At 35.9% G+C, this 14,599-nt stretch overlaps 2 protein-coding genes and 1 long non-coding RNA gene across 3 annotated transcripts in view; all 3 read right to left on the minus strand.

Moving 5' to 3' along the window:
• cirop (ciliated left-right organizer metallopeptidase) overlaps nucleotides 1-14,599 on the minus strand; it is a 33,108-nt gene that overhangs the window by 3,457 nt on the left and 15,052 nt on the right. The window lies entirely within an intron of this gene.
• On the minus strand, nucleotides 1,929-8,363 carry LOC146305747 (uncharacterized). The gene is made up of 13 exons (XM_084713033.1): nucleotides 7,851-8,363; nucleotides 7,078-7,174; nucleotides 6,014-6,123; nucleotides 5,863-5,933; nucleotides 5,658-5,783; nucleotides 5,464-5,559; nucleotides 5,188-5,316; nucleotides 4,959-5,087; nucleotides 4,836-4,873; nucleotides 3,462-3,553; nucleotides 2,866-3,309; nucleotides 2,303-2,537; nucleotides 1,929-1,959 (listed from the first exon to the last, which is right to left on the minus strand). The coding sequence occupies exons 1-13, from the start codon at nucleotides 8,149-8,151 to the stop codon at nucleotides 1,929-1,931; spliced, it is 1,899 nt and encodes a 632-aa protein (XP_084569159.1). The 5' UTR covers nucleotides 8,152-8,363.
• On the minus strand, nucleotides 10,048-13,117 carry LOC146305748 (uncharacterized). Its single transcript, XR_014769023.1, has 3 exons — nucleotides 12,968-13,117; nucleotides 12,191-12,305; nucleotides 10,048-10,417 (listed from the first exon to the last, which is right to left on the minus strand). It is a non-coding gene; the product is annotated as an uncharacterized LOC146305748 (long non-coding RNA).

A 14,599-nucleotide genomic window follows, 5' to 3' on the forward strand; every position in this document is an offset into this window, starting at 1 on the left:
AACAAACCAGGTCAAACAAAATGAAATAATTCATTCACAACAGTTACTAAAATAATGCAATGGAAGTATTAAGAACTTTTTTTATTTTATATGCAAAAATGAGAAATTATGCAACTGTACAGTTATTATTGTGTCACATGGCCAATCACATCAGTTTCATCTGATTTAATAAATGGAAGACAACAATGCAGCAAGTTTGAAATTATTAACACTAAATTAGTGAAAAATCCTGACTCTTTAAAAGAATACACCAATTAGAAACTTGTGCAGGTGTTATCAACTATCCAATCAACAAAGAGTGACATAATACATTTATTTACTTGAGGAAATTTTTAACAAGATATGTTCTAGGCATTACATTTCATGGGTGGTCACATGAAAAATTGATCAGGTTGACTAACTTAAAAAGAACAATCAGAAACAGAGGCAGAAAAAACGCAAACAAAAACAGTAATCATTCAAAAACTGTTAAAGATGTGAAGAAGCTGAATACAAGTTTCATGTCTTCTTAAAAAACTATTGATTACTATTTTGGTATCAGGTTTTCTTTGACTCAGTTTGACTCAGTGCATCAGCGCAGCACAGCATAGTTTTCACCTGCTTGAAGGTGTGCATTTAGTCATAAGAACTTGTATAGAGGAGCAGGTGAATTATGTATAGACATTTTACGTCCTACAAATTCTTCATGATAAAAGTCCCTGATTGTTTTGTTATCTAAAAGCTTTTTATGATGAAGCAAAATCAGGAGATGTTGGGTTTTTATCAGCAGCAACCAAACTTCAAACCATAGAGATTCAAAAACCTGCAAATACGTGCTAATTTTGGTTGTAAACAATAAAATAGAACACCATTCCTATAACAGTACCAACAACAACAACAGAGAAGGAGACAAGTGCGATGAGACAACACTTGGTAGATGACGCGTTTGATCTTGGATCCACTTTCTCTGGCTCCTGGGGAATTCTCACCTGGTAGAAAAGTAAACCAGGAATTAATTTCTTCTAGCTTTGTCAAAGTTGAAGCAGTACTTGTGTTTTTTCCATTAAATCGGATATTTATAACAATACAAGACATTGGACAATTTGTACAATAATGTTATAAGGAGAAATAGGACTATATGTTTTGGTCTATAACATTTCAAAAGTAAATCTCAGAAACTAAATTCTATCCATATAAGCAACGCCCATTTGACCTTTATTCATTACTCCCATGTACAAATCAGTTTTCTCTACTCATCTTACAAATTTTGAGCAATAAGCATTTTATTGGTAGAAGAACATGTCTGGATGAAAAATATTTTGATATTCCATACAGTTTTGAAATTGGACATTGTAGCTTTAAGTTCAATTTTACATGAACACTCTTCAAAACTCTCACACTTTGGATGCTAGGTCTGAGATTTGATGAACAGTTCTGGGATATTCTGCCACTAAGAGGAGTCACAAATGTGAAACACTTGGATCTCATAATCAGCTGCATGGATTTGGACGAAATTCATTTTGCATGATCAAGGGTGACTCAATTCATGAAATTTGGTGATTGATGACTGATAAAACTTACTGTGGCTTATTATAACAAATCAATTTTTTAGACATTTCGACATCCAGACTTCAAAAAATCTAAATAAATCACCCACACATCCTACAGTGCTGAATTTGTTTCAGCAAGTTCAATGGATTGTCATTAACGTTCAAATCCATTCAGAAGTCCAACACAATATTTTTCAAAATATGCTAAATCAATCAACTTCTGTTTCTCCACAAGTCTTCATTAAAATGCTGCCAAAATCAACACTGACATTCTCTACATGGTAGATATCCAATGTTTTGGATGGTGTTCAGATTGGTCAAACAAGGAGTGCTAAGTAATATTTAATATCATGCTGTAATTTGCACCGTATGTACATTTTCTTTTTTGCGTGTGTTGGATCAAACGTCACCAAAATATTTCACCGTGTACCTGAAGTCAGCAGAATGATGTGTGATTTTTTTCAGAGTTTTATCATCAACATCTTTTTTTGCTGTGAGCACTTTAAGTTTAAACAGAGAAGAGAGCCCTCAAGTTGTAGGTGTCATGCCATTGCCTGGACTAGTAAAGTCTCTCAGTCGTTTCTTCAGGATTTATTGGAGCATCATCTTCTTTCACTGTATTTGTGTTTGTATGTACAATGCTGGAATGTGCACTGTCTTCACTCAAAGACCGACTGTCTTGTTTATTATCTTCACTGTTTATTACTTCATTCTGTGTCGCACGGTTCACACCAGTTGTCATGTTTATGCCATGACTTGACTTATTAGGATACTGTGCTTTTCCCATTTTCACACCGTCTGCATCACCCTCCTCTGCTCTAATCTGAACACTGAGCTTCTCTTCCTCCAAGTCTTTTCTCATCTGCCACTCAAACTCTTCACTACATCTTGTCTGGTTGTTTGCTTCAGCATCAGTGACGTTTCTTTTGTCTTCCACTTTGTCTCCTTTCAGTTCCTCCGTACCAGAATCTTCACCGTGGCGTTTTCTCACCTTGTCTGTCAGATCTCCTGTGGTTTTGAAATGCAAAAAAGTAATATATTAAGTAATGATTTGTTTCAGCCTATATCAATGTCAGTGAGAACAAACATTTTCATTTTCACGATTAACACCCTTAAAAAAGTCCAAATGTTAACATATAGTCCCAAGTCATGTAGTTTTGGAAAAAAAAACTTTACTATTCATACACTGTATAGTATAGAATTCATTTTTGCATAATGTATCTAAATGTATAAATCACATAATCAGTGAAAGTGGTTTATTTTTATATGCTGCTGCCATAAACACACTGATTTCCTCCATAAATGGTATCAACAGTAGGCAACATCCTCTTATTACCTCTTTGTTTCTGCTTCTCTCTCTTTGTCTTTTCATCCAGATGTTGGTCACTGGAGTGTTTCAACTGTTCTTCATCATCTACTTTACTTTTCTTCAACTCTTCAGCCTTGTTCTTCATATTGTCTTGTGTGATAGTGGAATATGTGCTGTCTTCAGTTCTCGGCAGATTTTCCTGCTTCTCTTCATCTGTAGTAAAACTGTATTTTACTTCACCCAGGGCTGCACAATTGTCTCCTCTGGTCTGATGGCTTGATGCACCATCTGTCTTCATCTGAACCCCATCCTCTTCACTGTGTCCCATTTTTCTCTTGTCTCCTCCATTTTTTTTTTGTTCCACACCATCTTGTGTCTGTTCATCCAGATTATTGCTCTCATCTGGTTTTTGCAATGCATTGGCTGTCAGACCTCCTGAATTTGTGTCACGGAGCACCTGAGACTCCACAGCTTTGAAGTGAAGAGAAAATCATATTTACATTATATCAGATCTGTCATATGAATATCATCAAAGCATCTTTACTTTATTGCTGATTTGTAACTTCTTTATCAATTGCCCCTGGCTCTTTGAATGTTTTCCTATTTAATACTGCCCAGCTTACCGTTCTCCAAACTCTTTGTGATGTTTTCTGCTCCACATGTTACTTCCTTCTGACCTTCAGAGATGTTTCTCCACTGTAATTCTGGATTCAACCTTTGGAGAAAAATCTGGCTTTTCAGTGAAAACTTACTGCGTGTCTTAACATGCCCACTAACAGAGTTTTGTTTTAAACACCTATAGACACCCAAATAAATCTATAACTATGTAATTAATTGTTTCCTGCTAATATTTTACACAATGGTTTGTTAACACTTCATTCGCTCTCCTCATTCAAAATTCAACAAATCTTTATCACATAACTTTCATGCAACTAGTTGCAGGTTGCAAATTGCATGCAACACAATTTCTATGTAACCTGACAGTTACACGGAGCAATTCAAAAATAATCAAAGTCTTAGTCTTTTTTTTTTTTTAAGAATAACTAGATTATATCAAATGCAAAGTGTCATTGTAATTACATTATCATCTTTGTATCTTATTTTGTATTATGTCACTTAAACTTAAAAAGCAAAGCTCTAAAAAAGCTCTTGCTGACTTGTTGTGACATTCAGACGTATTCTTCAGGAAATGATGGTTTTGGTTCTTCTTCAATAACTTCAGTGAAAGTCACCTGTTGGAGATAAAACTATCCTATGCTGCCATCTCTGTCAGTATTTCACCCAGAAGTGTTTTGGATTAAGTATGAAACCAGTGTTGTTACAGCTTTGGACTTTTACTTGAAGTTTTGTCTGAGATTCCATGTCATATGTCCCAGCAAACCTCAGTCAACTGGCTGTTTCACTCATACCGTGACTAGTTTCACAAAGTTGAGACATTTGAAACTGTTGCTGCTGAGTTTCAAACATATTTCAGGTGTGTTGCGGATGGTTTTACACCATGCAACTCAGCAGCAACTTAGTTACACCTAAGTAACGAAAGTCACATGAAAGTTTTACTGTGTGTATATATATATATATATTTATAAATGAAAGCAGCTTCAAACCTGTCAGAGTTCTCGGTCTGAGTATAGAGGCGATCTTGCTGGTTATTCTTGAGGTCATTATGCAAAGTCCCTTAAAAGAAAAAAAAATAGTGTTATTACACCGCCTCCCTTCATTTACCCCCTCCACATCTTTGAAGTGAAGACAAAAATATATATAGCTATGATCTGTTAATTTTAGAGCCTGAATTATTTCTTTGTGTATTTTGTAATCTTACCTCGATACATGAGAAGATAAACAGTTCTAGAGCTGGTGAACAAAAATGTATTTATAGTTATTATTTGCATAGAACAACAAAAAGGTAACCACACACATAGTCACCACTTATGAATAGATGTGATATTTCTCAGGTTATTATAAATAAAATCCAATTAAATTAATTTTATCAAACATACTTGTAAGTCCCTGTTTCTGCAAACAGCTGATCTTCAACCTGCATCATTCAACAAAAGCAGAGCAAATGATGTCAGTGTATTTCTATTCAATGTTTAATCTTTTGAATGTAAAACCCTCCTCACCTTGTCGACATAAGAATCATTACACTTGTACCAGGTGCTGCCATCACTGGACAGGACAGTGGCTGTGTAATGTCCACCTCTTAGACTTCCAGTGTGATCCACCATCCCATACAGTTTGTACGTCTTGTTCTACAATGAAGAACACAGTCAGTACATGAAAAGATTTTATAAAAGCAGTTAAAAGGAACACCAGTCAGATAGAAATCACATAATGAATACTTTCTCTTGCCTCTATCTGTAGTGCAGGTGGCACATCCACAAAGCAGTGTGATTTGACATATGACCCAGTGTTGTAGTCAAAGTTAAATCTTTTGAGGAGCAGAATCAAAATCTGAGGAGATTTCTTCATCTCACATGCCTGAATAAGACAAGAGACATCATTAAACACTGTATACTTTAATGTCAAAATTGCTAACATTCACTAACATATTATGTTTTCATTTGATTCCAGTATAAACTTTGGCCTGCCTACAGTTTGTGTTTTAATTCTAAGGTCAAAACTCACACTTGCTGCCTCTGTTTTGTTGTTACATTCGTTGCAGTACACCTTGCTGTCTTCAGTAAATGGTTTTGAGTGGACAGTCCTTTTTAAGCCGCGTTCCTATGTAAACAAAATTGTAATAATAAATTCTATATCACATCAGCATGCAGCATTCACATGAAAGCACTAAATTGGAACTCTGAACTTTGTCAGCTCACCACACTGATAGTTTCATTATGGGCATCTTTCAGTGGCAGTGGAAGAGTCCAGAATGGATTTGTCTCTTCAATGATGATGTGGCCTTCAGAGCATTTTGTTGTGCGTGTCAGCTCTCCTTGGAAAACCTCGAGAGAGAAATATTTCTTACAACACAATTCTGATTTGTTAACCTGTAAATAAGATTGTGACTTCATACGTGCTCACCTCAGAAGCCTTTGGGTTGATCTTACGTAAAATCATCTCCAGGCATTCAGCTGCATCACGCTGTTCAAAAACTGACAAAGGACACAGATACAGATCAAAATGAATCTAATACACTCATTTCATTTAAGCATCTTGTCACTGTCCAACTTACCATTCTTAATCTCAAATGTTCTTGTGATAGTTTCTGTTCTACATGTTTTTTTCTTCAGGTTTTTAAAAACCTTTCTCAGCTGAAGGTCTGTTTGTAATTCTGGATCCAACCTTTAGGGAGAGAGCAGTTTCTCAGTTAATAGACTGTTTACTTCTTCTCTTAATATGCTCATTAATGGAAATGGCCATTCAGATTGTTACCAGCATTCTAAAACCAGCATCTGTGATAGTATGAGGGTGTGTTAGTGCCCATGGCATTATGGGTAACTGTCACATCCGTGAAGGCCCCATGAATGCTGAAAGGTACATGCAGGTTTTGGAGCAACATGTGCTGCCATCCAGATGACAGCATATCCCTGTTTATTTCAGCAAGACGATGTCAAGACACATTCTGGAGGCGATACAACGATGTGGCTTCAGTAAAAGAGTTCAGGTACTAGACTGACCTGCCTGCAGTCCAGACCTGTCTCCTATGAAAATGTGTGGTGCATCATTGCGTGTAAAATACAACAACAGAACCCCCAGATTCTCACCACTTGAAGTTTTATATTAAGCAAGAATGAGAGAGAATATCATTTTTAGAACTTCAACAGTTATTTCCTCAGTCTCCAAATACTGACTAATGGTTGTTAAAAGAAAAGATGATGTAACAAAGTATTAAAAAAAAAAAAAAAAACTCTGTCCCAACATTTTTGGAAGATATTACAGGCATCAAATTCAGAATGAGTGTATATTTACAAAAAACAATAAATTTAATCAGTTTAAATATTAAATATATTTTCTTTGTGCTGTACTCAACTGAATATAGGTTGAAATTTTTTGCAAGTCATTGCATTGTTGTTGTTTTTTTTTGTTTGTTTTTTTTGGGGGGTTAACCTACACAGCGTCCTAACTTTTCTGGAAATCGGGTTTGTACATACACCCAAATGAACAACTAGAATAATTAAATAATTATTATAATTCAGTGATTCCTGAAAATATTTTATATATTTATATAGTTTTTTCATTTTTCTATTGCTCTCCTTGTACTTATATTTGCCCCTAATGAGAGCAGCTGTTTCATACCTGTCATGGATCTCTGTTGTCATGAAGAGAACTTGCAGGACACTGTTGAGGTAACATGTGGCTCCCTGATTATACAGACCATAATGTGTCTGAGTCCCTTAAAACAAAGAAAAACATAGTTTCAATACACCATCTTCATTCATTTATAATTCATTATTTCAGCTGATGATTGAAGAAAAACAACATTAAATGCTAAGTACAGCTGCACAGAGCTGCTAGCATTGACAAAACGTATCAATCTGATAGACTTCATTGTGATGAATGAGATCATTTTTATAAATCGGTGTCCAAAAACAAACCGGTAATCTGAATCCTATTACCTCTTTGTATCTGCTTGTCTGTCCTTTTGTCTTCATACAGATTTTGTTTTCTGTAGTCATCAGTCGTTTCTTCAGGATTTATTGGAGCGTCATCATCTTTCACTATATTTGTGTTTGTATGTACAATGCTGGAATGTGCACTGTCTTCACTCAAAGACCGACTGTCTTGTTTATTATCTTCACTGTTTATTACTTCATTCTGTGTTGCACGGTTCACACCAGTTGTCATGTTTATGCCATGACTTGACTTATCAGGACACTGTGCTTTTCCTATCTTCACACTTTCTGCATCACCCTCCTCTCCTCTAATCTGAACACTGAGTTTCTCTTCCTCCAAGTCTTTTCTCATCTGCCCCTCAAACTCTTCACTACATCTTGCCTGGTTGTTTGCTCCAGTTTGCTGCTGATTTCCTCCATAAATGGTATCAACAGTAGGCAACATCCTCTTATTACCTCTTTGTTTCTGCTTCTCTCTCTTTGTCTTTTCATCCAGATGTTGTTCATTGAAGTGTTTCGACTGTTCTCCATCATCTACTTTACTTTTCTTCAACTCTTCAGCCTTGTTCTTCATATTGTCTTGTGTGATAGTGGAATGTGTGCTGTCTTCAGTTCTCGGCAGATTTTCCTGCTTCTCTTCATCTGTAGTAAAACTGTATTTTACTTCACCCAGGGCTGCACAATTGTCTCCTCTGGTCTGATGGCTTGATGCACCATCTGTCTTCATCTGAACCCCATCCTCTTCACTGTGTCCCATTTTTCTCTTGTCTCCTCCATTTTTTTTTTGTTCCACACCATCTTGTGTCTGTTCATCCAGATTACTGGTCTCATCTGGTTTTTGCAATGCATTGGCTGTCAGACCTCCTGAATTTATGTCACAGAGCACCTGAGACTCCACAGCTTTGAAGTGAAGAGAAAATCATATTTACATTATATCAGATCTGTCATATGAATATCATCAAAGCATCTTTACTTTATTGCTGATTTGTAACTTCTTTATCAATTGCCCCTGGCTCTTTGAATGTTTTCCTATTTAATACTGCCCAGCTTACCGTTCTCTAAACTCTTTGTGATGTTTTCTGCTCCACATGTTACTTCCTTCTGACCTTCAGAGATGTTTCTCCACTGTAATTCTGGATTCAACCTTTGGAGAAAAATCTGGCTTTTCAGTGAAAACTTACTGCGTGTCTTAACATGCCCACTAACAGAGTTTTGTTTTAAACACCTATAGACACCCAAATAAATCTATAACTATGTAATTAATTGTTTCCTGCTAATATTTTACATAATGGTTTGTTAACACTTCATTCGCTCTCCTCATTCAAAATTCAACAAATCTTTATCACTTCTTGTTGCAGGGTTATCTTGCAGTTTGATTTTTTTAAGAATAACTGGATTATATCAAATGCAAATTGTCATTGTAATTACATTATCGTCTTTGTATCATATTTTGTATTATTTTCTTGCTAAATAATATCAGTTTAGTCATGTTGTATCACTTTTTCTTCTGGCACTGACTGGCTCCTTTGTTTCTTAATGACCATTCTGGAGAATGGGAGCAGAGCTATAGGTGCATCTTTGTTAACACTTCATTCGCTCTCCTCATTCAAAATTCAACAAATCTTTATCACATAACTTTCATGCAACTAGTTGCAGGTTGCAAATTGCATGCAACACAATTTCTATGTAACCTGACAGTTACATGGAGCAATTCAAAAATAATCAAAGTCTTAGTCTTTTTTTTTTTTTAAGAATAACTAGATTATATCAAATGCAAAGTGTCATTGTAATTACATTATCATCTTTGTATCTTATTTTGTATTATGTCACTTAAACTTAAAAAGCAAAGCTCTAAAAAAGCTCTTGCTGACTTGTTGTGACATTCAGACGTATTCTTCAGGAAATGTTGGTTTTGGTTCTTCTTCAATAACTTCAGTGGCAGCCAGCTGTTGGAGGTAAAACTATCCTATGCTGCCATCTCTGTCAGTATTTCACCCAGAAGTGTTTTGGATTAAGTAGGAAACCAGTGTTGTTACAGCTTTGGACTTTTACTTGAAGTTTTGTCTGAGATTCCATGTCATATGTCCCAGCAAACCTCAGTCAACTGGCTGTTTCACTCATACCGTGACTAGTTTCACAAAGTTGAGACATTTGAAACTGTTGCTGCTGAGTTTCAAACATATTTCAGGTGTGTTGCGGATGGTTTTACACCATGCAACTCAGCAGCAACTTAGTTACACCTAAGTAACGAAAGTCACATGAAAGTTTTACTGTGTGTATATATATATATATTTATAAATGAAAGCAGCTTCAAACCTGTCAGAGTTCTCGGTCTGAGTATAGAGGCGATCTTGCTGGTTACTCTTGAGGTCATTATGCAGAGTCCCTTAAAAGAAAAAAAAAATGAATGTTATTACACCACCTCCCTTCATTTATATTTTATATTCCATGGAATATTTATATGACTCATGAGTTTCATCTCAGACAATAGAAAGTAATACTTGATTGTTCCACATTAATCAATTGTGCAGCAGATGACCATCTTCCTTCATTTCATTCAGTTCTTTAACTTGTTACTTATATTTTTGTGTTGTGTTGGACTAAAACTGTCTCCATTCATAGTATTTATTTCACTCAGTGTCCCACTCTTTGTGAATGTTTTACCTTTATATCATGCATTGTTTGGTATGTCATCTTCTGGTTTCCACATTTTGTTTTTCTATCATGTCTAAAAAACAACTTCTCTGTTTATCAAACCTTCAATAAACTCAGTCTCATATCTAATCTCAGCAGTTAACTTTTTTCATAGTGTGTATTTGTCTTTCGGTCTATTCCCCTCTGTCCCTCACCATCGGCACTGTATTCAATCTGTCTCTTCTCTTTTTCATCAGTGTCTCTTTCATCTTCATTTGTTGTGTGTTCCACCTCATGCATCAGTTTGTCCATATTTCTGGTTTGATCCTGTTGTTCCTCGACGTCGTCTTTCAGACCTTCTGAAGTGCTCACACAAGGCTTTTTAAAAACTGCGGGTTTCAAGGAAATGTAATTTATTCACTGATTCGTTTACCAAAAAGCTGTTAAGTTTTCACCTTGCCTGTTACAATTTAGAGACGTGAGAGTTGTACTGGCTGAATGAAATAAGGAATGAAAGACAGTCTCTTACTGAGCAAAAGCAAATTTGAACCAACAGTATTACAGATCACAGAGGTGTATTGCTGCCACACCAGAAAAAGAAAAAACGATCAGTTTCACATTATAACATGAAAACTTCATTGTAATAACAAAATGTTTTTCATATTATAACAGTTTATTTTTTAAGTTATTTCCTACTCATGGTTCAGAACATGTGGGCATATTCCTTGCTCATATAGCCTAATATCTTTATGAGTGTTTATGGTTAAATGGCGATTATTTGATATTCATGTGTATAAACATGTTTCTGTTGTAATGCAACTGCCATGTGGATGTTTCAATACTGCAGTTGCACGTTTTCGCCACAAGAGGGCCCTGTTGACCACAGAACTGTTCATTCTTGCCAGTAACTGAGTTTATTAATTTCCAGTGTATTTAATGGATAAATAACTCACAATTTGTCATGTATAAACCGGATTTCTTAAATGTAATTCAGCCAGTCTATTTTATTTAATTATTTCAGATAAATATTAATATGTTGCAAAGCACATATGAAACTATGTTACTGAAGACTAATACTGTGATTTTATTTTTTGTTTTCTTTAGAACCACACACACACACACACACACACACACACACACACGCACACGCACACACACACACACACACACACACACACACCTCCCTGCCTACGTATCCACCTGGAAATGCTCATGCCTGCCCTGTAATAGTCCAACTAATGTTCATTAAAGTTTATTTGGATTGAACTCTGATCGGAGTCCCTGCCCTTAAAGGAGCTGTCAAGCTAGGCTCCCTATCACACTCATTATCTAATGATTGTTTACTCTTTTTGTAGCCCCTACACTAAAGTGACTCATATCACTGAGTAGTAGTAGTAATGAGTTGTTGATTTCTCAGACTGTTCTCCAGTAATTCACCATATAGTCCTCCTTTAGGAAGTATCAAGGGAGTAATTATTACCAATTCATCAATTATTAAGTAATTACTGAATCATTCCTCAATTGTGTCTCCATTAAATAACCATTAATTGGTTATTAGCAACTCTATAAAATTTGATGAGGGGCTAATCATTAACTAATAGTTAACTAGCAGTTAGTTCCTCACTCATTTTTTCATTAACTAATCATTAATGGCCTATGGCCCTTTGCTGCCACTCTCTCTCCCAATTTCCTCTCACAGTACAGTTACAGCTGTACTGTACCTATTTCCTGATAACTACTTAATTTTTGAGTACCTTATTTAAAAATGTTACTTAAATCTCAATAGTGTGGTACCCATTTTTCAAGCCATGTGATGTCAGTTCATTGCAAGAGGACAAGTATCATTTCATAACCAGAGTATATATCACATCCACCTCCACCCGAAACCAATTATCTCATAACTTTTCATGTCACAGCAATATAAATTATTACGTTTTGATGTTAAACTTCTCACGTTATAAAATATTAATTATGAAGTTAGAGTGTATAACTTTAAAAACATCTTGTTATAACAAGAAACTTTTCACATTATAATACTAATCCCTCTGTCTTTGCCTGGTGTGGCAACTCTGCACTGTCGTAAAAAAATGTACTTAATAGATTGCTTTGTTTTATATTCGATCACTGATTTGTAATATCATATTCATGCTCATCTTTATTACCTGTTTGTTCCTTCTCTTCTTCCCCGGTGCTCTGATCTCGAGGTCGTTTATGGAGTTTAGTAGAAGCAGATTCGTCCATCTCATTAGTTTCATTCATGTGTTTTCATGTGTGGTGCTGAAACCGACATTTTATGACTCATTATTTCTTATTTTCAAAGCAGACAATGCCTAAACAGACTAAACACTTCCTTGAACATAACTGTGATGTATTTCTAGACGTTTCCTCTGCGAGACAAGCATATACAAATGACATTATTTGCAGTGCACTTCTGTAGGTTACTTAGTAGGCTACCTGGAACAAAAAAAAAAACATACCCACACCATATATAACAGATGTGCATCAGAAAAACTGATCTTGCCACATTTAGGCCTAATTTTCTCCACAACAAGAGCCTTGTGCGGAATTCGCTTGTTGTTAATAATGTCACCTATTAAAACGATCGAAGCAAATGATGACAAATGACATTGGCATTAACCTGGTGTAGTTACAGTCTTTTACAAAACAACTCAGTAAGTCGGCATCATAACCGTGGGAACGTGTTTCACATGGGAGACCCAATATAGTTTCACCCATAAAGCCTTGCATACGTGATATTTGCTGTAAAATGTACATTTCAACAACATTTTTGAAATAGTTGTCCTACCTGATGCTATTACCCTCACAGGAGTTATGTTCGGGATTCACACTGATGACACTTTTCATAATTTCCTGTATTTCCTCCTCTCTAAGAGAAATGTTACCTCCCTGATCTTCTGGTACAGAATTTGTAGACGTACCTGATGCAGCTGTCAGTTGTTTATTCTCATCCGTCAGGTTTTGGCTCTTTTTTCTTCTTTTTCATGCAGCGATCCCTAATTTCCTGTCGTGTCGCCAGTCTCTTGTGCTGGTGTGTGTCTGCTCGCGGTCTTTCAGACAGGTCCGCTGTCGCGAGGGTTGTGAGAGACAGCGAGGGTTGTGTCCAGAAGGAAACGTGTCGGCTGGTCAATAGAGGGCGCTAAGGCGCCGCCCCACCTCTCCCCACATCCTAAAACTTCAGTGAAGAAGACTTAATTACTTTAAAATATATACTGTATATTTCTTTAAATGAGCAACGACAATAATGTGTAGTTAGTGAGTAAAATGTTTAATTTGCACTAAAATGTGCTGTTAAAAATGTTAAAAGTTACGGATAGGTCACATGTTTCCGGCTTAGGGCACAATTCATCCGCCCATTTACTCTTGTAAAAGGCAGAAAAGCAAACAAAAAAAAAACAATATGTAAGGGATGGGCTCTCACACACACACAACTGTTAACGTCTGCTTCTTGCAGTTTCACCTTGACCACATAGCTTTCTGTGCAAGAGAAACTAGAGCAAGAGAAAGTGCAAGAGAAACTAAGTCAGCCAGTACTGTTGATTGTCTGATACTTTTAACATTTTGCAAACAAAGAACGACAAAGATCAAGCATTTTAAAATACATTTTCTAGTGCACTTCCCATCTCAGAGGTTTGTAGGTGGGCCTTCACTGAAATCCACTCCAGGTATTCAGCAACATCACTTTGTTGACATTGCTGCCCTGTTCAGAACTGACTTGAAAACAAATACATGTAAACAGGGAAGTGTTGTGACAAAAAAGTCTTCAGATATGGGCCAGTAAGGTCTGGGCTTGGTGCCGCAACACACCAACAATCTTATCAAAACAATCACAGTGATCCCTCTTTATTTTAAAGTTCAAATCATCAATGCAAGAAGAATCAGGAAGAATCTGGAAAAATCACTTGAGGAGCAACAAGTTCTGCCACACAAAGTTTATTGATCTCTCTGTGTAGAAAAATCAACAAGCATGAGTCAAACCTGGGGTTAGACTGAAGAAAGGGGCTCAAAACATTCTGTTATATCCTCCCACTTTTGACATTTCAACTTACATTCAAACATATTGGTGTATTAAATATTTTCTTATCTGGCCTTAATGTGATTCATATTCTAGCAAATTGCTACAGGTCTGTGTGTTTTAATCTTATATTTTTTAAAAAGAAATTATTTATTACAAAGGTGAAAAGTAATCAGCCTAACAATTTAGTCTCAAGTGTTTAGGGCCAGATCCTGGAAAGTACCCATAAGTACCAGAGTGGAGATAAGTAATGTCGTTGTCAAACACAAACACATCATAACAACTAGCTGGAAAGTACCAAACAGCACACTACAGTCTATAATAGCAGTTTTGGTTTCTGTTTCAATATTAGTTTTAGCAGATTTAATAAGAGCACAGATCAGATGTTCTATTGTGATTGAGGTTCAATTTGCTCTTTGCACATAATTGAAACTTGAGATAACAACATATGTCAGTGTGTTAAATGTTAAATGGAAAATCCTTATAAATTGTTAAAAAAAAAAAAAAAAAGAAGAAGAAGAAGAAGAGGTGAAACAAT

Source organism: Lutjanus erythropterus, chromosome 23 (genome assembly GCF_056507025.1).
Source record: "Lutjanus erythropterus isolate fLutEry1 chromosome 23, fLutEry1.hap2, whole genome shotgun sequence".
NCBI lineage: Eukaryota > Metazoa > Chordata > Actinopteri > Lutjaniformes > Lutjanidae > Lutjanus > Lutjanus erythropterus.

What these genes read in the sequence shown, in the direction of transcription:
- LOC146305747 (XM_084713033.1), bottom strand. Translation starts at nt 8,151, where the DNA reads ATGGGACACAGTGAAGAGGATGGGGTTCAGATGAAGACAGATGGTGCA. An exon ending in CACCTGCACTACAGATAGAG is followed by an intron (nt 5,088 to 5,187) that starts GCAAGAGAAAGT and finishes TCTTCATTGTAG; the next exon opens with AACAAGACGTACAAACTGTA. An exon ending in CACAAAGAGTTTGGAGAACG is followed by an intron (nt 3,310 to 3,461) that starts GTAAGCTGGGCA and finishes TTCACTTCAAAG; the next exon opens with CTGTGGAGTCTCAGGTGCTC.